Raw genomic sequence first — 22,383 nt, forward strand, 5'->3', positions numbered from 1 at the left:
GATTTCGTAAGATTTACTGTGGTTCCACCTTTTTTAGCCCGTGACCTGCAACAAACCCACTGCGTCATCACGTCATTAAATAATAAACAGTAAAGACAAAACATTAAAACTGGTAAGTTCAGATTATTGGTAAGTGCAAATTGAACAGATTTTAATATATTCCTTACAATCCGAGACTTCCGTCGTGGACTCAAGTGAAGTTCAGTATTCGTTCCAATCAGATTTCACCCCGTCATAAAAAATACATTTTTGCCTTTTAATATATCTTATGAAGAACCTTTTTTTAAACTTGCTGAAAGGTATATTACTGTGTTTTTTAAATCAGAAGTAATCTGATGTTTTTCACGATATCATGCAGGGCGGTGTATAGACACAACGCTGCTTGGTTATACTGAAATATAATTTCACTTCCGCCTTCATTATTCATGTCTCTGGTTAAATTTAAATATAATCATCGACATATTATCAAACACCTTATGGAGATTTAATGGGTTTAAGAAAAACATTTCTTGCTGATAGGATTTGATAATTGATTCTGATTGTGCTCTGTTCTGACTTCTGAATGGGAGTGATAGACCTTAAATTAAATGGCTATTCTGCCTGGTGCTGTTGAGTGTTGTATTCTTACCATTTATTATGTCTTTGAAAAATAAAAGGATATAAACTGTGTGGTACAGTTTCTTTCTTGGTATTATAATAAAAACATTATATTTGACACGATTGTTGTAAAACACGTGGTCGGTGACTGAACAGTGAACAACCTTCAACAGGAAAGCACAACCGAAGCTTCGCCTTCGCGCCAAAGTGGGATTGTGCGCCGTTTCTACCTGTTCTGCGTGCCGTGTTCTCCTGCAATGGTTGTATGACACGTTGAGCCACCTGTGCCGTCGTCCCGAGCTTTACGAGTGCACGCTTCTTCCACGGTAACGGTAAGCGACCTTCCCTGTACGCAATCTATAAACCTGTGCAATACGTTATTTCCCTTTTTGTGAATAAATCATGGCTGCTCCAAGTTCAAAACTGAAGGCACCACCAACTTGTAAGCAAAAGTCGAGGGTTCCGTTGCGAGATCGGGGAGAGGTCACGTGATCGCAATAAGCAGCTGGTGACACCGAACGTCGATAACATCATCGACTGAGCTTTGCTTATTAAACAACTGTGGGAGCTGTGCTCGCACGATAAAGCCAGACAAAATGGACGACACAGCAACGAAGTTTCACCGAGCTATTTATTTAGCTCAAAACCAAAGAACTCAAAAGCACACTGAATCCGCCCCTCGAACGGGCGGCAATTTATATCGCAAACTGAACACACAAAAGCCACGCCTCTTAGGCGGGGCGTGGTATGCAAAATAGGTAAGTCACGCCTCTCGACGGGGCGTGGTATGCAAGGCAAGTGTTCGCCCGAGAAAGGCAAGTCTGGACATGCCCGGGCGAGTCCAGACACGTGACTGCTCGCCGGTTGCGTCATCGGCCGGTGCACGGTAATTGTGTCATACTTCCGGTAACCGCTACATGCGCCCCCCCAGAATTAACCTGCACCGGGAGAGTCAGTTTGAGGGGGGTCCTGATGACCCGGCCGAAACGACCCCTGGCGATTCGTGTGGGGGTGGTAGGTGGCGTGGCGGTGGATGGTCGGGCGGGGGGCTTGGTTGACGGGGGACGGCCCCGTCGTGGAGGAAGGGCCAACCGTGGAGGTTGGTCGAGGTCCAAATGGGCCGGCTTGAGGCGGTCCACGGAGATGCGGTCTGGCTTGCCGCCGATGTCGACGATGAATGACTTGTCGTCCCTCTTCAGGACCCGGAAAGGTCCATCATACGGCGGCCGGAGCGGTCCCTGGTGTGCGTCGTGCTGGATAAAAACGTACTCCGCAGTGCGAAGTGCTGGCGGGACGTGGGGTTAGGGGCAGCCGTGGTGAGACGTGGGTACGGGGCAAATCTCCTGGCGGCCTCCTGGAGGTCCGAGCGTTGGCGAGCGAGCGGCGCTTCGACCAGGGGCCGGTGGCGTCAGGGATGAATTCGCCCGGCACGCGCAGTGGCTGGCCGTAGACCAGCTCGGCAGTGGAAGCCTGGAGGTCCTCTTTAGGGGCCGTTCGGAGGCCCAATAGGACCCACGGGAGCCTGTCGGCCCAACCGTCGTCCTGGAGGCTGGCTCTGAGAGCGGCCTTCATCGAGCGGTGGAACCGCTCGCACAAGCCGTTGGCTTGGGAGTGGTAGGCCGTGGTGCGGTGAAGCTTGACCCCCAAGGCCTGGGCGACCGCGCCCCAAAGCTCGGAGGTGAATTGCGGGCCTCTGTCGGAGGAGATGTCCGAGGGCGTGCCGAAACGGGCAATCCAAGTGTCAATGAAGGCCTGCGCCACGTTGGCGGATGTTGTTGATGCCAGCGGGACGGCCTCCGGCCACCTGGTGGTCCTGTCCACCATCGTGAGAAGGTGGGTGAAGCCCCGCGAGGAGGGAAGGGGTCCCACCATGTCCACATTGACGTGGTCGAAGCGCCGCGCGGGCACGTCGAATGGTGCCAACGGGGCCTGGGTGTGCCGGTGGACCTTCGCGCGCTGGCAGGCGACACAGGCATTGGCCCAGTCGCGGACGTCCTTACGGAGCCCGTGCCAGAAGAACTTTGCTGCCACGAGCTTCTGTGATGCTTTCCGGCTCGGGTGGGAAAGGCCGTGGAGGGCGTCAAAAATGTGCCGCTGCCATCCGGTGGGCACGATGGGGCGAGGATGGTCCAGGGAAACGTCGCACAGGAGAACTGTGCCTGTGTCCTCGAAGGGGACGTCGGCCAACCACAGGCCTGTGTCCGCTGTCCGGAGGGCTTGCACCGCGGGGTCGGCGTTCTGGTCGGCCGCCATGCGGGCGAAGTCCACACCCAGGTGGACGGCGTTCGCCCCGGACCGGGAGAGGCAATCGGCCACAGCGTTGTCCTTGCCCGCGACGTGCCGGATGTCCGTCGTAAATTCGGACACGGCGGAGAGGTGGCGCTGCTGGCTGGCCGACCACGGCTCCGTAACCTTGGCCATAGCGAAAACCAGGGGTTTGTGGTCCACAAACGCCGTGAACGGGCGGCCCTCCAAAAGATGGCGGAAATGGCGAACAGCCAGGTAAAGGCCGAGGAGCTCGCGGTCGAAAGCGCTATACTTGCGCTCGTTAGGGCGAAGCTGCCGGCTGAAGAAGGCCAGCGGTTGCCAAGCCCCGTTCACCCACTGTTCATGCACGGTGCCCACCGCGTTCTCAGAAGCGTCCGTTGTGAGGGCGATGGGTGCGTCGAGCGCCGGGTGCGCCAGCATGGTCGCGTTGGCGAGGGCCAGCTTAGCGCCCGTGAACGCCGCGTCCATCTCTGTGGTCCAGGCGACGTCGTGCTTGGCCGGCTTGCCCCGGCGGGCTTCGTACAGGGGGCGCATGAATTGGGCGGCGCGAGGCACGAACCGGTGGTAGAAATTTACCATTCCCAAAAATTCCTGTAGGGCCTTGATGGAGCGAGGGCACGGGAAACTTGTGACTGCCTCCACCTTGGTAGGCAGCGGGACGGCCCCGCGCTTCGTGATGCGGTGCCCCAGGAAGTCGACGGCCGTTACGCCAAACTGGCATTTCGCCGGGTTGATGATGAGGCCGTGCTGGCCGAGGCGCTCGAAAAGCGTGCACAGGTGGACGAGGTGCTTCGCCCGGGAAGTGCTGGCGATGAGAATGTCATCCAGGTAGACGAACAGAAAGGTGAGATCGCGCAGCACACTGTCCATCAGCCGCTAGAAGGCCTGGGCCGCGTTCTTAAGGCCGAACGGCATTCGGAGGAACTCAAAGAGGTCAAAAGGTGTAATTACAGCCGTCTTCGGAACGTCGGCCGGCCGGACAGGTACCTGGTGGTAGCCCCGAATTAAGGTCGACCTTGGAGAAGATCACCCGCCCCGCCAAACGGGCGGAAAAGTCCTGTAGGTGTGGTATCGGGTACCGGTCGGGGGTGGTGGCGTCGTTGAGGCGGCGGTAATCGCCGCATGGTCGCCATCCGCCACCCGGTTTGGGCACGATGCGCAGGGGCGAGGCCCACGCGATATTCGAGCGTCGCACAATTCCCAATCGCTCCAGCGCGTCGAATTCCGCCTTCGCCACGGCGAGTTTGGCCGGGTCGAGGCGGCGAGCCCTGGCGTAGACCGGTGGACCTGTGGTCGGGATGTGGTGTTCGACGCCGTGCTTGACGGCGACGGCCGAAAACGTCGGCTGCGTGAGGGCAGGAAACTTGGCGAGAAGGCGGGTGAACTCGTCCACGGCCGGGAGTGCGCAGGCTAGCTTGGTCGGAGCGGAGCCGCTCAATGAGCAAGCGAGCGAGCTGAAGGTCTCCGCGTTGATGAGCCGAAGCCGTTTGACGTCGACCAAAAGCCCATGCGCACAAAGAAAATCTGCACCCAGCAAGGCCATGGGCACGTTCGCCGTGATGAAGTCCCACCTGAAGCGCTGGCCCCCGAAGCAGAATGCGACGCTGCGCGAACCAAAGGTGCGGATGGAGGAACCGTTTGTGGCGACCAAGGCGGGGCCGCATAGCGCGGCCTGTTTGTCCTGCACCGAGGCAGGTATCACGCTCAGCTGAGCGCCGGTATCACACAAAAAACGCCGCCCGGACTCTGTGTCCGTGATAAACAGAAGGCTGCCTGAATGGCCGACGCTCATGGCAGGCAGCGAGCCTGATTGTTTCTCGACCTGCCGAAAGTGCACGGTGGGCGGCACGTTCTGGCCTTCTGCCCGAACCTGGCGTGGTAATAGCACATGGTCCGCTCTGGTGGAGGCTCCGGCGGTCGCGTCGGGTTCGGTCGACGGGGCATCGCGGCGGCCGCTGCCGTCAGCGGCGCGGACTTGGCCGGTGGAGGCGCCGGTCGTGGCGCGGGCGTTGCCTCGGTCGGCCCAGGGTCCCAGGCGGCCGCTCCGACATGTCGCCTGGCCGAGAAAAATTTATCGGCCTCCTTGGCCAGGGCGCGAGGGTCCGTGATGGGCGAATTAGCCAAGGCTAACCATACCTGCCCGGGTAGCCGCTGGAGGAAGAGCTCGTGGAAGAGGAAGTCCGGGCTGTGGTCACCGAGAAGAGCAAGCATGTGGTCCATGCTTTCAGATGGACGGGCCTCGCCCAGCTCCGGGAGGTGTAGTAGTTGTCGCGCGCGTTCGGTCTCTGTGAGTCCAAACGCACCGAGGAGTAGGCCTTTGAGCGCGCCGTATTTGTCGGCGTTCGGCGGGTGCTGGAGGAAGCTCAGGACCCGGGCAGCCGAGGAGGCGGTGAGCGCAGAGACCACACGGTGGTAGCACGTCGTGTCCTTCGTAATCTTTCGCAGGGCGAATTGAGAATCCGCTTGGGCAAACCAAACGGCCGCGTGTGACTCCCAGAAGCCCGGGAGCTTCAAAGCTGCAGCTGACTCCATCGCCGTGTTCTTAGAAAGGGGTCACCAATTGTGGGAGCTGTGCTCGCACGATAAAGCCAGACAAAATGGACGACACAGGAACGAAGTTTCACCGAGCTATTTATTTAGCTCAAAACCAAAGAACTCAAAAGCGCACTGAATCCGCCCCTCGAACGGGCGGCAATTTATATCGCAAACTGAACACACAAAAGCCACGCCTCTCAGGCGGGGCGTGGTATGCAAAATAGGTAAGTCACGCCTCTCGACGGGGCCTGGTATGCAAGGCAAGTGTTCGCCCGAGAAAGGCAAGTCTGGACATGCCCGGGCAAGTCCGGACACGTGACCGCTCGCCGGTTGCGTCATCGGCCGGTGCACGGTAATTGTGTCGTGCTTCCGGTAACCGCTACACAACTTTATGAAATGCTGGTGTCTTCAGTTTTAAATCTCGATCATCCCAGTAGAATCAATGTTTTGGAAACTTGACAACGAACCTACGAATGCGGGATCCATAAAGATGGGGATCGTAACTAGCGGTGCAGTGCCAAAATTTGAGGTACTAGTTCACCCGCACACTACGGGAGCAGCAGGAAAGGTCATTCCTCTTTGGGGTATATAGATTACAGTAGATCTATGATCGGGTCTCAAGAACATTGGGTGTGTGTTCATTTACCAAGTTTCTTGTGGAGAGATCGCCAAGTGGTTTAAGCATTCGAGCAAGCACTCCATTCAAAACCATTAAGGAACGGCTGGCTTTGCAAGCGCTTGCTAGCTGCTTGGTAAATGAGCACAACCCGGGCTTCCTCCCTTTCAGTTTCGTGTTAAACAGCAGGAGCGAGTTTCAAAAGGCCTCCAGGAAAAACGCCACGTTAGCACCAGGAAGGGTCGTGTTATTTACCAAACCCTTGTGGGGTATATAGAGTACAGTAGATCTTCGCTCAGTTCTGTAAGTAAAACTTACCTCACGGATGTCGGGATTCCTCAAAATTTCTTCATTTAGTGTTATAAACAGCATTAGCGACTGTTTGAAAAGCCAATCATACGTGTTTGTGGTTTATAATATTTTTACTTCTGGTGGAGGCCGTTGGGCCGTTGCTGCCACGAAAATGCCATGATAAGCTATTTATAAACGTTGACTCATCGTTTGTTCAAGGAGGAAAAAAACCCCTTGGGAAGATGGGATATTAATAGTATTAATATTATTTTGTAATAACTCATATTCTGCTATTACCGTTAGTTTTGTTATTCGAAGCGGCCTTGGAAAAACGGCACGATAAGCTAGCTTAATATGGATATACACCTCAACATGCAACCCCATTGACGGCAATGGTGGGGAAAACCCGCTCGGGGGAGAAACAACCCTTGGGGAGGGGGGGGGGGGATGAATGCGCTACAACATTCATTATGTAACCCTTAGTGATCCTGTCAAGTTTGGTTGAGATTGGATAAGTAACAACGGAATGTATCGCGGTCAAAAAATCATCATCAGACAGACGGACAGACAGACAGACACCAAATGGCGTATTTTAGTATGACTAGGGCATGCCCGTACTATATATATATCTAAAATTATATCCCCCCCTCTATTTACATGAAATGGTTTGGTCCAAAGCGAACGGCTTGCGAGTACGGTGACAATCCCCCCCCTCTATTTACATGAAATGGTTTGGTCCAAAGCGAACGGCTTGCGAGTACGGTGACAATCCCCCCCCTCTATTTACATGAAATGGTTTGGTCCAAAGCGAACGGCTTGCGGAGTTTGGTAAAGAAATCGCCATAGCGTGCACAAACGCGCAGGAAAGCGAAAGAATCGCAAATTAGTTTTAATTAGTTTTAAAACATAGTTTAACGCCAGCATAGTTTGCCAACGTGAAATAAATGAATACGCTCTCAAATGTGCCGTCCGAGGCAGAGTCTGTTCGCCACGTTCGGCACACGTGATAGCTCGCTGCTCTCTGATTGGTTGAATCGTTTTTTGGACATAGCTCGGTAACTACTTCTCCGATTAATATGAAACCTTGAAAAGGCACATCCTCAGGTCCCCAGCAATATACCTGGCAAGTTTAAAGTATATCGGACCCGTGGTTGTCGAGAAACAGCGGTCACAGACATACAGACATACAGAGATTACTGGAATTATAGATAGATGATGATTGGAGCCCTGCAAAAAATGTCGGCCGTGACGTCATCGTTTTAACATGACACTAACCATTTGAGTCCCCAAAATAAGTGATACATGATATTGGCACATTTTACCATGATAATCAAAAGCTTAACACACACCAACTTAATGTCACAATTCAGAATTTCATTTAAAAAGTCAGATCAGGTAGCCTCTACTGTCTAACCAACTATGTATTGAACTAAAGAGAGGTTTTTTTAATTTAGTACCATGTGGTTTAAGGGCTGGCAGGATGACCTAGAGTTACGCACACTCGTCTCTAAGCTGTCCAGCCTTGGTTCGAATCCAGACCCAGCTATAAACTCTCATCCCCATGGTTTACAGGCAGGGTGGTTCATCAATGTGTGTGCTGTTCCACCGAAGGACGCTAAATTTGGTGTCCCGTCTGCCAGTATTAGTTATTTCGTTGTTTTTCTCGTCTCGTTTAGTTCAGAAACATGTTAAACTTTTGTTAGCATTCAATGGTCTATCACTTACTCCATATATGATATTATGAGTATCTGTCATATAGTCAATTTCCATGTGCCAGTTCTTACCTCTGCCACCGAAGGTATGTTTTCACCCCTGTCTGTCTGTCTGAACAGGATATTTCAAAAAGATGTGTATGGATTCGGACAAACTTGATGGAGAAGGGTGGGTTATTTGAGAAGGACAAATTGATTAGATTTTGGTGTAAATCCGGAGAAGGATCCAGATCCGAGAATTTTTAAGTGATTCTTCATCTTTGAGAAAAATGGCCCAAACTGATATATAGCATGATATCTCAATCATGTGTGGATGGATTCGGACGAAACTTAGTGGACAGATTGGGTGTGTGACAAGAACCACATTTCGAGGCCATTTTTCCCCCCAGAGCAGGGGTTGGCCTTTTTCAGGCACCATGGTCCCCTTTTTGAAGCAATGTTTTATGGCTGGATGCCCTTCCTGCCGCCAACACTTTTGATCGCCTCTTGCAACACACAAGGAATATTATCAGTGAGCTGGTACTCAATTTGCCGACCTCGGAAGGATGACGGGCTGAGTCAACTCCCCTGGCGTTAATTCAGCGATCGACCGGGATTCTAACCCAGGATCCGAGGATCCCAAGCCAGCACCCTAACCGCTGAGGCAACACCAGGCTGTCTGTGACAAGGACGAATGAATTAAATTTTGGTGGAGATCCGGATACGAGAATTATTTAATTTTTAAGTGATTCTTCACCTTTGAGGGATCGGGCGAAAAGCGATATATAACATGATATTTTAAAAAGTCACGGACGAGTTGATTAGAATAGATAAAAAGAACAAGCTGATTCCATTTTGTTATCAGTGGGATATAAAACGTAAACTGTTCAGGCTGATGGAGGTTTGTTGTCTACTGAGAGGTCCGTCCGAGACCGAGACCGAGACTGAGAGGTTCGTCCGTCCCATTTTAATTAGTAATTTTTGGTAATTTAATGCAAAAATATTTTTTAACAAGCACATTCAGCATCCATGCATTGACATAAAAGCACTTGTTATCAGTTGGTACGAGGTGGCTTTTTCTGATTTTTGATCCTGTCTATGTGAGAATGGTATTTGCGATCATGGACTTGTGAGACTTTCAGATGTGCCAAGCAGAGAAATCTCACAAAAGACAAACCCCGAGTGGATATTTTTAGTGCAAGTATTGCCTCGACACACGGATACCACGGACAATAACAAAGTTGTTGGCACCCTATGAAAGCAGCCGATCACACCGCCGAGAGCCATTACTGTGTCCGGATTTGAGACTGCGTGAGGCTGGAAGCAACAGACTTTACTTGGTTTTGTCATATTTCCTGCACCAGTGCACCTGTAGAATTAAGATACTCAGGAGATTATGATGTGCATCATGCCAACTGGGTCTTTCAATATTGCTACAGAATCATGGGGTACCTTAACTTTGTGCTAATGACTTGCCTCCTCCAAGTTCAAGACATATTGGTCACAGCCAGGACTTTTACCTCCTAATTAGCTGTTGGAGTTAATCACTGCATAGACTTTCATTCTTGGACTTCCTCAACTAGGAAGTCCCAGCAATCACTGCAATCCTTACCAAAACTGCCAAAATCAAGACTCTCCGCTCACCTTCACTCTTTCATTCCTCTTTTCTCCCACCTCTGGAACAAACTCCCTCACTCTCTTCAATCCCACTCCTCCCTCCAGGTCTTTAAAACAGCTGTTCACCACCATCTCTTATCTTCCCCCATTCAAAACCTTGATCTTTTATACCCCCGTTAAAACAAGCCCCAGATCCGCCTCTTTCAATCCCCAACTTCTTTCCTGAAATTCCTAGTAGTGTTCATTTGCTTTATACCGTGTACCGCCACCCTCAGCCCCCTCCCCCCATCCCTCCCCCTTCCACAGATCTACCGACGTCCTTGTTCTCTACTGTTGTGATTGTGTGCTTCCATCCCTCCCCCCCCCAACCCCCTATTGTATGTCGTATGTGTTTGTGCATGTTTTCATGTTCAATGTGTTAGCCCTTACATGAGCCTCGATTCTGTGTATTAAAAAATAAAGCATCTATATAATAATAGCGTAAGGACTCGATTTTGTTATCCCTTTTACGCCGCACCCAGTGACCCGATGCCCACGGCACTAATGGATTTACGATCTACGAACCGCACTCTTTGTTTATCACGTACAGCCATACTCGAAAAATCTGAATTAGCCGACGTTGGGGCCCAAAAGCATCCGATTAACTGCCGATACGACGCCATCTTACGACGCCATCGTATTGGCGTCTGCTGGGCAAAGGCGAAGCAAGCCGTCCGCTGATTGGACAGGCAAAGGCGAAAGCAAGCCGTCGACTGAGTGGACAATCCAGAGCATGCATTTGTGCCGGTGTCGGCGATCGTTGTTCATATACGCACTCTTCATTCTCATCTTTCTTCCTAACTCTTACTCGGACAAGCAAATCCCCTATGCCATCCATAATGGTACACTCTATCCATACACCACATCCTCCCTTCCGTGGATGTTCCACGGGTTTTGGCTAGTGTTGCAATAATACTGTTGTGGGAATGCCTTCTAGGGTGTAACTTTGCATAATATAGCGATAGCTATTTCCCTTATTGTATGTACAGTATTAGCATAAGCATGAGATCATTTAATGGTGATGGAGATATGCATTGTTATACGAGTATAAAGCTGTTGTCTTCCTCCCTAAAACCTCTTTCACCTTTACACCCGTTTGATGTTTTATCCCTTCATAATAGTCTTTTATGCAGCTTTTAATGGGTGTGGTTGGCCATCAGGTGACAGTTTGGGTGGGAAATGCTGTGACCATCACATACAGACCACGAGCACCATCTAGGTGAGAGGTCACTGAGGGGTGCCCCATCCACAGACTTGGCTATGGAGCAATGACAGCCGATAGGGGAGGGGCTAGTGATGTCATGGATATGGGTGGGGGAAGAGACTATGAAAGGATGTGGTACAAACTACAGATAGAGAGATGCCAGAAGACCTTGTGGGGGAAGCCGCACATGAGCTGCAGGGGGGTTTCTCCACAGCTCTTAATATTTGCCTGCCGCAGTCTCTCACCATGTCCAGGCCCGTCTTAAGGAATGGGCACACTGGGCAGTTGCCCAGGGGCCCCACGATTCTAGGGGCACCATGCTCCCATATTGTTCATGAGAGATCTCTTGGCAGAGTGGATAATTACTCGACCTCTCGCTGGAAAGGCCTGGGATTAAGTTACGAAATAAGACTGCAGCAGATTACATTTCATTTTATATGCAAATGGTATAATATGCATTAACCTTATTTCATTAAGATTTCCACTCATTTATTCACTGCGTAAAATACGAAACAAGTTTCACTGCGCATCCCGATTGCCATTTGTTGAAACTTGAATGACGTCACGCACTTCTCTCAAATTTATTCTGGCAAGCGCCATCAGCATTTCACAGCGCCAACTATTTGTCTTGTCACTTTTGTGAATTGTGAACAGTGAGCATCTTCCATTCTTACTACATATGACGGATCAGAAGAAGAGATACTTCTAAACAAAAGTGAAAAGTTCAGGGTGGAAACATTCCTTCCTGTTCTGGACTCTCTGACCTCTGACCTGACAAAACGTGCAGATGCTATTCATGGATTGGAAATCTGTTTTCCTTCTTCAGTCAATTGAAAACGATTGGTTCTGATGCGTTAAACAAAAAGTGTGAACACTTGGCTAATGTGTATCACAAAGACCTTGATCATGGTGACCTCAATGAATGCCAGCAACTCAAGCACTATATGGTTCTTGATGAAAATTGTGAGACTCTCCCTGCGTTGTACAGAAAAAATAATTTCGGACAACTTGAAATCTGTTTCCCAATGTTGAAATTGCACTCAGTGTTCATGTGCATGATGGTGACCAACTGTACAGGGGAACGTTCATTTTCAAGATTGAAACTCACAAAGAATCAGCTGAGCAGCACAATGCGGAAGCAGGTTTGAACCGGCTTTCACTCATGTGCATGGAAAATGACACCTGAAGATCATCGACTTCAAGCCAATCATAAATCAATTCTCTGCAAAGAAATTTCGCAAACGTTTGCATAATAATAAACAATTCGTACTGTACCATCTCCATCTGTACGGTGTACCAATTATTATCATTTATATGTTGAAATGTTTTTTTTTTTCAAGGCTTTTGTTATATTGTTCAAAAGTTTGTGTTGATTAATCCTCGCTTTACAGCATGTTTTTTTATGTTTAAACATTGATTTTGTTGAAAGTACCAATAAATCTATAGGTTTAATTTTATTGACCGTTTACATTTTTATTCCCGTGGGTGTGTGGGAAGGGGCCCCAGTTGATTGCTTTGCCCAGGGCCTACAATGCTCTTAAAACGGCCCTGGCCATGTGCCCACTGCAGACCGCTTTGATTTAGTCCAGGCAAAATAAGGTTTCACTTGGAACAAATTGCAACAGAAGTTATTTCACCACAATGCATTTCTACGAGGTCCCCAGAACAACATACTAAAAGTCCCAAGCAATCCCAACATGGGAAATATGTCTAATTTGCATAATCCAATATGGCCGCCAATCTGCAATATTTCCCTCATATAACGAATGATGCTCTGTCTATTGGTGACAGATACACGAGTTTCATTACAAAATCACCATACTATGCTTATATAAAGATGTTCAGTTTGTGAAAATTGCTGTAGTGATTGCTGTCGGTATACAAAATGCTGGAACATCCAACTCGAACGATTAAACAGATTTGTCATCCTCCTCTGTGAAATCTGGCAGTTCTGCATTCGTACAACTCGTACCATGACATTCCCCGCACACAGCACTGCATGCGAGACCATATTTTCTACAAGTACATCTTCGTGTATTGCAGTCCTTTTTACAGTTGCAGCAGATGACGTCCAGGAGTGCTGATGGTGCTGCGGCCTGATCTGTCAGTATTGGTAGGCAATGTCCATCTACTATGTGCCATCCCCACTCCAGTGGATTTAGATCGATCCCTTTCCACTGCTGTAGTTGGTGGTACACACGAAGGTTGTGGGATCTTGCAGCTGCAGAGGTGGGTGGCAGGGTCTCTGGCTCTACATGTGAAACATTTTTGGTGACCTTCTCACAAAACCACTTGTACCGACCGTAAGGTGTCCAATCCTTCCTCCTCAGATCCTCCATACAACGACACTCGTGCATGTTCTCCTGCCTTGGCGATAACCTTCTCCTCCATTTGATGTGTTTGACTGAAAACTAGCTTGTTGATAGAAGAAGGCATCGTTCATGATTTTTTTCAGTGCTAGACCATTTCCCAAACCAAACAGGCGAGAAGTTGTCTCGCAACCAAGAATAGCATGTACGAACAGCATACAGTCACATACATCACTGCCAAGCAAATTCTTTGATTGCTTCATGTTCCAAATCCTGTTCGTTCTTGAAGTTTGCTTTGGTTTTGGTATCAGGAACAAGTCATGTGCGTCCATTTCAGCATGGTGAATAAGAAGGATGAGTAAGTCTGTGTCATCTCCCACCAGGACAGTGTTTGTTCGTGCTGAGGCGACAGCTGTTTGAACAATTAACAAATCAGCATCTTGCTTCGCATGAAATGTATTGCACCCAGCTGTCTCCAGTTTGTCACTCAGATGAGAAATGAAGCGCTGTTTGTTCCTCGCATTGTTCAAGAAATCCTTTTTTCTGGATTGAATCACCATTTCACCCGCGAAGTGAACTGTCACACCAGTACAGGCTCCTGTTATTCTCATGTGTGTGGCATCTTTCGTTGATGGGTCATCATTGTAGCCATCAAAGACAACAGTAGCATCAGCATATTTCTGTACAACATAGTTGGTGTATAGATCACACACATAAAATCAAAGGTAGAACCTCTTGGCCAGGGCAGTCTGTGAAGTAGAGCACCACCATCAAGGATGTACTGGACATTTTCAGGAGGTTCTCGTTGTTTCTCTGGGATGACTTTCCAGATAGAATCAGCAAGAGTGGCCTTATTGGCCTGCAGTGGAAGGGAGGAAGATTCGAACAATGGAGGAGGGTGACTACAGAGTTCATACTTGAACAGTGATGGAACATCTTCACAGCGTTCACCGACAGTTATCAGCCTCTGGAATATCAGCTGTGGATCCACCTTCACAGATTCGTCTTTGATTTTGACAGTTGATCTTGTACCGAGTGTCTTTGCTTGATCAGCTTTTCGGAAGACAAACTCAGACAGATTTCCCAACCATTGACGCTAGAATCCATTCACCAACCTCTCTTGATCTTTCAACATTGACTTCTTCCTGAGCTGTCATGCCATTTGCAATGTTGAGCAGTGTATTGTTATTAACAAATGGGTTTCTCTTTTCAAGATAACTGATAAGGTCAAGGGTGTCGCTGACATCTATAGCTTGTCTTGCTGATGATATGTCCTTGTGTTGGTCACTGGTTTCATATGACACACCACTGAGCTTTTGCATGGCATCATTGATGTTTGCACATGCTGGCATAGATAGGACCCACACCAAGCGCTGGGTTTCTCTCATCCCCTTTCCTCTTATAAGTCCCCCACTTGTCTCAACACTTCTCATGAGCACTTGTTCAATAATGAGATCGGTCGACAATCCTGACCAATACCTGTCACTGCGTCTCACCACATGGTATCCCTGCTCAAATTTCTGGTTGACTTCTGGGTGTGCCTCTGGCAGATTTAACATCATTGGAAGATGGATATATGCAGACTTTGCATATAGTGTGTGTCCAGATGCTGCAAAGTATGGTAACATATCACGTACTGATTGGAGATGCATTTTCCAATTGCCTGTGCGTTCAGCCTTGAGAAACCTCTGTAGAATGTCTACCATTTCCATATATTGTACCCAGAGCTTAAAGGCAACACCTTTCCATTATTCAAGGTATTACATCACCATCCTGAAAATACAAAAGTACATAATTAGAGTGTTATAATTATTATTTCATTGCTATTACTAACTTCTATAATTGCAGATTGGCGGCCATATTGGATTATGCAAATTAGACATATTTCCCATGTTGGGATTGCTTGGGACTTTTAGTATGTTGTTCTGGGGACCTCGTAGAAATGCATGGTGGCAAAAAAAATTCTGTTGCAATTTGTTCCAAGTTGAGTGAAAAAATGGGCTAGATTGCCTGGACTAATTGGGTTAGGACGATCAGTGCCCAGAACAAGACCGTGCCCAGTCCAAGCAATCACCGCTCGGATTGCCACTTTGGGTACATCCAGACGCACGGTACCTATTAGCGTGTCACCCGACTGGCTCGGGTGTTCCATTGGAGTACGGTAACTTGGCAAACAGGCCCGAACACCTACTTGGAGTGCCGAAATAAGTTGGCCGGTGCGATGGCTTTGACACAATGTAGCATATTCAGATTCGGACCAGGCAACCGGGACGAGTCTGATGAATCCAACATTATGGATGTCTTGATTGTTTACACAACTTGTGTGTGTTCACAAAGCATAATCTGTATTCCATGATGTACTGTGACAGGAATGTGATTTGATCGAGTATGATGGGCCAAATGATCACTTCATGTTTTCTTTAACGGTAGCATTGTGTCTCCAATCCACCCACAGTGATGTCGATCGTAGCTGAAAAGAACGCAGAGACTGAGCTTACAAGTATAAACAAAACGGATTTGCTCGTCCAGCTTTACGAAGTGATGGAACAAATGCCCTTTGAAGAAAGGTGAAGTGATAGCCCCTTCTTTGCACTTTCAAATCGTTTACAATTGTGTAAGAAAGTCTAGGCTCAGCACTAACTTCCGTTCCATATTGCAATGAGATGAGCTTAATCCAAAACAAAGTAGCTTATTCTTTGGCTAAAAAACAATCAGCAATCTGAGAATGTTATTGAACGTTATCTTTAAGGACGATTGTGTCGGGAGCTCCTTACTTCATTTCCCCTCATCCGTTCATCTACCGTAAATGTTTCTGTTTGAGGAATTGAATGCTGGATGACATCAATAAAAGTAATAATAATTGGAATCACCAAAAACAGGTTATTTGCAACAAGAGGGAGAATTGCTTTGCAATACATGTCCCCGACCACGTGTTCAATATGTTAAAGGGTAGGCCTAAAGGGGAAAAAGGCTGAAAAACTGATCCACGTATAATATGTGATATTTTATTAGTCCAAAAAGAGCATAACGACATGAAAAACTGGTGTAACGCCCCAAAACTCAAACATGTTCTGTAACTTATCATAATAAAGCCATGCACCAAATTTCAGTTGAATATGTTAAAGGGTATGGAAAAAAAGTGGAGAAAAACCACAGGTGGGACGAACAGACAGACGAACAGCAAACCTATAGTCACTTCCAGGTAGGGGACTAATAAGTGAGCCATATTCCGATTGTTCCTCACATTTGGTTTCATTTGAAGAAGTTTTTTTTAAAATTACAAAAGAAGAGAGGATGACCTGGAATGTCATTTCCTGGAGGAATCAGAAACATTACTTCTGTTTTGATGACATCAGGAAGAAAGGTCTGCGCTTTATGAACACCACCAACCCCTCGCGGTAATATTTGGTTGACATAAACTGAATGTGGTTAGGATGTACTGTGTCTGCACACTTTCAACATGGATAGTAGAAGCACAAATTCAAGAGTCGTTGAGAGAGAGAGATCTTAGGTCCATCATTCTTACACATTTTAAGAGAGTTTAGGTCTTACAATATAACACATTCTAAGATAACTTAGGTCTAACGTTCTAACACATTCTAAGAGAGCTTAGCTCTAACATTCTAACACATTCTAAGAGAGTTTAGGTCAAACATTCGAACACATTCTAAGAGAGTTTAGGTCTTACATTATAACACATTCTAAGATAACTTAGGTCTAACATTCTAACACATTCTAAGAGAGTTTAGGTCTAACATTCTAACACATTCTAAGAGAGTTTCGGTCTTACATTATTATAACACATTCTAAGATAACTTAGGTCTAACATTCTAACACATTCTAAGAGAGTTTAGGTCCAACATTCTAACACATTCTAACAGCACTTAGCTCTAACATTCTAACACATTCTAAGAGAGTTTAGGTCTAACATTCTAACACATTCTAAGAGACCTTTGGTCAATATTGGACCTAAGCTCTCTTAGAATGTGTTGTGTGTCTTAGAATGTGTTGTGAACATGCAACGAGAGTTTAGGTCTAACATTCTAACACATTTTAAGAGAACTTTGGTCTAACGTTCCAACACATTCTAAGAGAGATTAGGTCTAACATTCTAACACATTCTAAGATAACTTAGGTCTAACATTCGAACACATTCTAAGAGAGTTTAGGTCCAGCATTCTAACACATTCTAAGATAACTTAGGTCTAACATTCTAACACATTCTAAGAGAGATTAGGTCTAACATTCTAACACATTCTAAGATAACTTAGGTCTAACATTCGAACACATTCTAAGAGAGTTTAGGTCCAGCATTCTAACACATTCTAACAGCGCTTAGCTCAAACATGCTAACACATTCTAACAGCGCTTAGCTCAAACATGCTAACACATTCTAAGAGAGTTTAGGTCCAGCATTCTCAACACATTCTAACAGCGCTTAGCTCTAACATGCTAACACATTCTAAGAGAGCTTAGGTCCAACATTCTAACACATTCTAAGAGAACTTTGGTCAATATTGGACCTAAGCTCTCTTAGAATGTGTTGTGTGTCTTATAATGTGGTGTGTGTCTTAGAATGTGTGTGTCTTAGAATGTGTTGTGTGTCTTAGAATGTGATGTGAACATGCTAAGAGAGTTTAGGTCTAACATTCTAACACATTCTAAGAGAACTTTGGTCAATATTGGACCTAAGCTCTCTTGGAATGTGTTGTGTGTCTTTGAATGTGATGTGTGTCTTAGAATGTGATGTGAACTTTCTAAGAGAGTTTAGGTCTAACATATGTGAACATTCCAAGAGAGTTTAGGTCCAACATTTTAACACATTCTAAGAGAGCTCAGCTCTAACATTCTAACACATTCTAAGAGAGTTTAGGTCTAACATTCTAACACATTCTAAGATAGTTTAGGTCGAACATTCTAACAGATTCTAAGATAACTTAGATCTAACATTCTAACACATTCTAAGAGAGTTTAGGTCCAACATTCTAACACATTCTAAGAGAGTTTAGGTCTAACATTCTAACACATTCTAAGAGAGTTTAGGTCTAACATTCTAACACATTCTAAGAGAGTTTAGGTCCAACATTCTAACACATTCTAAGAGAGTTTAGGTCCAACATTCTAACACATTCTAAGAGAGTTTAGGTCTAACATTCTAACACATTCTAAGAGAGTTTAGGTCTAACATTCTAACACATTCTAAGAGAGTTTAGGTCTAACATTCTAACACATTCTAAGAGAGTTTAGGTCTAACATTCTAACACATTCTAAGAGAGTTTAGGTCTAACATTCTAACACATTCTAAGAGAGTTTAGGTCCAACATTCTAACACATTCTAAGAGAGTTTAGGTCTAACATTCTAACAGATTCTAAGATAACTTAGATCTAACATTCTAACACATTCTAAGAGAGTTTAGGTCCAACATTCTAACACATTCTAAGAGAGCTCAGCTCCAACATTCTAACACATTCTAAGAGAGCTCAGCTCCAACATTCTAACACATTCTAAGAGAGCTCAGCTCTAACATTCTAACACATTCTGAGAGAGTTTAGGTCTAACATTCTAACACATTCGAAGAGAGTTTAGGTCTAACATTCTAACACATTCTAAGAGAGTTTAGTTCTAACATTCTAACACATTCTAAGAGAGCTCAGCTCCAACATTCTAACACATTCTAAGAGAGTTTAGGTCCAACATTCTAACACATTCTAAGAGAGCTCAGCTCCAACATTCTAACACATTCTAAGAGAGTTTAGGTCTAACATTCTAACACATTCTAAGAGAGTTTAGTTCTAACATTCTAACACATTCTAAGAGAGCTCAGCTCCAACATTCTAACACATTCTAAGAGAGTTTAGGTCTAACATTCTAACACATTCTAAGAGAGTTTAGTTCTAACATTCTAACACATTCTAAGAGAGCTCAGCTCCAACATTCTAACACATTCTAAGAGAGCTCAGCTCTAACATTCTAACACATTCGAAGAGAGTTTAGGTCTAACATTCTAACACATTCTAAGAGTTTAGCTCTAACATTCTAAGAGAGCTCAGCTCTAACATTCTAACACATTCTAAGAGAGTTTAGGTCTAACATTCTAACACATTCTAAGAGAGTGTAGGTCTAAGAAACACATTCTAAGAGAGCTCAGCTCTAACATTCTAACACATTCTAAGAGAGTTTAGGTCTAACATTCTAACACATTCTAAGAGAGTGTAGGTCTAAGAAACACATTCTAAGAGAGCTCAGCTCTAACATTCTAACACATTCTAAGAGAGCTCAGCTCCAACATTCTAACACATTCTAAGAGAGTTTAGGTCTAACATTCTAACACATTCTAAGAGAGTTTAGGTCTAACATTCTAACACATTCTAAGAGAGTGTAGGTCTAAGAAACACATTCTAAGAGAGCTCAGCTCTAACATTCTAACACATTCTAATAGAGTTTAGGTCCAACATTCTAACACATTCTAAGAGAGCTCAGCTCTAACATTCTAACACATTCTAAGAGAGTTTAGGTCCAACATTCTAACACATTCGAAGTATCATGTGCTTCATAAAACTGTCTTTGTGTAATTTTAGAAAATGCTGCGATGTTGCCTTTGAACAAAGACGATGGTGAGTGTTCCCTTACACTTACCGGCATAACAGTGCACCTTGCTATACAGTACTGCTGTGTTTATGCATGAATCGGTTAAAAGGTCACAACGATTGAAAAACATCTACAGATCACCGGCTTGATCCAATCAAACCGCTCTGGGTCATCTTGGAGCTGCGCCTGGTGGCTGATCAACAAGCTACACTCTACCAATAAGCTTGCACTTGTTAATGAGGAGTGGCACAGTACATCTGAAATTTGGTACAAATAAAGAAATTGAAATTTGACGTGCTATTTTAAATCGAATAAACAATTGCAAATTCTCTGTGTACCTTACTATCTCAAAACTCAAACTGCATGTTTAGCTTGTTTTATCTGGTCACTAGTCACTAGTCACTTTGACATCCCTAAATGTTTCAGAGAATCTGTCGTATATAACATGATGCAAAATACAATTGAAAACCACAACAGTAATCTCTCTCTCTCTCTCTCTTTCTCTCTCTTTCTCATTATTTCAGTTCTGTGTTCACCAAAGGACCATATATGTTTGGTGCCAATGCGGGCATGGTCGGCCTTATAGGTAACAGCCTGTGCCGGCGATTGTTTCGTGTGAGACAAGCAAAGTTTCAATCACTCGTCACAATGTCAACACTGCCTTTTCTCGTCACAACACCCGCCTACTTTCACGCCATCTCCATCCCACTCCTTACAGGTAATGGAATCTTCTTCAGCACGTCAAAAGAGCTTGCACCAATAGTTGTAGGTGAATGAGAATGGAAGTTTGGTCGGACAGCTAATGTTCCGGTCTGTTTGAATTATGATCTACTTACCAGCTTAGCTGATGATCCTAACGTGGGGATTACCAATTATTAACTGAAATTATGTATGTACAGGGTTAAAGTAAATAAGTTTTTTTTTTTTTTTTTTTTTGTATGCAGAGTCGAGGCTCGTGAAAGAGCTAACATTTATCAAACAAACAAATCAAACAAACAAGCAAACAAAGTATATAAAAAGGGGAGCGGTCGACAAGATGGGGAGAGAAGGGGAGGAAGCACACAAACACAACATTTGAGAGCAGGGACATCGGGAGATGTGTGGGAGGGAGAGGGCCTGGGGGGGGGGGGGGGGGGGGAAGCAGGATAGGTATAAAACGCAAGGACACCAAGGACTTCCAGGAGAGAAGTCGGCACCTCAAAAAGTGGATTTGGGGTGAAATTAGCGGGGGTAGAAAAGATCAAGGTTTTGGATTGGGGAAGATAAGAGATGGTGGTGAACAGCTGTTTTAAAGACCTGGAGGGAGGAGTGGGATTGAAGAGAGTGAGTGAGTTTGTTCCAGAGGTGGGAGAAAAGAGGAATGAAGGAGTGAAGGTGAGCAGAGAGTCTTGATTTTGGCAGTTTAACCATAAGAGGGTTGCAGGCAGATCTTGTGCGACCTGTAGGAATATTTGGGGGACAGAGCCCAGAGAGAGCTGGGGGAGCAAGGCCAGAGAGGAGTCGGTAGAAGACGGAAAGACCACCAACCTGCCTGCGGTGAGTAAGTGAAAGGCCCTTGGAGTTAGCTTCATCGCGGGAGATTCCAATGATTCTGAATGCTTTGGTTTCAACAGCGTGAAGACGAGCTTGGTGTGAGGCAGGAGCACCAGCCCAGAGGCGAGAGCAGTACTCCATTGAGCTGCGGATGAAAGCCTTGTATGTGGTGAGGAGCTCAGGTGTGCCAAGGAAGGACTTCGCACGACGGAGGATGCCCAGTCGGCGACTGGCTTTGGAGGCCAGCTTGGAAATGTGGTTTTCCCAGGAAAGACATGGCAGATAGTGAGACCCAAAAGCTTGAGTGACAGAACTTCTTGGAGAGGATTATTCAGAAAGTAGATGGGAGGGTTGTCCAGTCGGTCTTTTCGGAGAGACATCGTAAGAGTGTGAGATTTGTCAGGATTGAAAGACATGTTCCACTTGTTTGCCCAGTCTGTGATTTTGTCACAGTTTGCCCAGTTGTTTGCCCAGTTTGTCACAGTTTGCCCGGTTGTCATGTTTGCCCAGTTTTGATTTTGTGATGCTGGTTAATTCGAGAAAAGGAAAATTGAGAAAGAAGAGAGGAATGTGCAGGAGCGTGGGCAGCAGTGTTGAGAGAAGGGAAACGACGAGGTAGGGAGGAAATAAAAGAGGGGAGGGAAGACATGTACAGTGTAAATCTTAGGAGAAAAAAAAATAGGTACAATTGCGTCAGGGGTGGGGAATTGGGGGGTGAGGGGGTGGAGGGAGGTTAAGAATACAAAAAAGTCACCATGTTGCACAAGTGATGACGCATAGATGGCTCGCTTAGATGATGAAGGATTTCATGCTTTATATGCTGATTAATTGTCGCTGCAAATGTGTAAAGGCACACTGACAAAACCTCTCTTTTCCCTGGTGCGTTTGCAGGAAGTCTTTCCAGTAAAAATGAAGCGATGGTACGTGGTGGCACCATTGCAGTTCTGTGTTCCGGTCTCCTTCCCTTGGCACTTGCACTACCCCTGAACATCATGCTGGCCAAAAGGTACACTGGCTAGTTCTATATTTAAGCCACGTGTTTGTGTGATGCACACTGGAGCAAATGAAAGGTTTTATAGCATGGCCGATTATTT

General features: G+C 46.1%; 1 protein-coding gene across 7 annotated transcripts in view; it reads left to right on the plus strand.

The window, feature by feature from the left end:
- The window catches only part of LOC137435098 (transmembrane protein 126A), a 25,862-nt gene continuing 3,479 nt past the window's right edge, over positions 1 to 22,383 (plus strand). For 2 of the 7 annotated variants that reach the window (XR_013624590.1, XM_078784653.1), the window contains exons 1-5: positions 175 to 299; positions 771 to 929; positions 15,623 to 15,734; positions 20,281 to 20,474; positions 22,181 to 22,295. Coding sequence is in view for 4 of the 7 variants with exons in the window: in XM_078784653.1 (XP_078640779.1) it covers positions 15,625 to 15,734; positions 20,281 to 20,474; positions 22,181 to 22,295 (419 nt within the window). In the remaining 3 variants the exon portion in view is untranslated. Of the gene's footprint in view, positions 113 to 174; positions 300 to 537; positions 672 to 739; positions 930 to 15,622; positions 15,735 to 20,280; positions 20,475 to 22,180; positions 22,296 to 22,383 lie in introns of those variants that run through there. The other 5 variants (XR_013624591.1, XM_078784651.1, XM_078784654.1 and 2 more) reach the window with 4 other exon arrangements.

Source organism: Myxine glutinosa, chromosome 9, assembly GCF_964187855.1.
Source record: "Myxine glutinosa chromosome 9, kmMyxGlut1.1, whole genome shotgun sequence".
NCBI classification, from domain to species: domain Eukaryota; kingdom Metazoa; phylum Chordata; class Myxini; order Myxiniformes; family Myxinidae; genus Myxine; species Myxine glutinosa.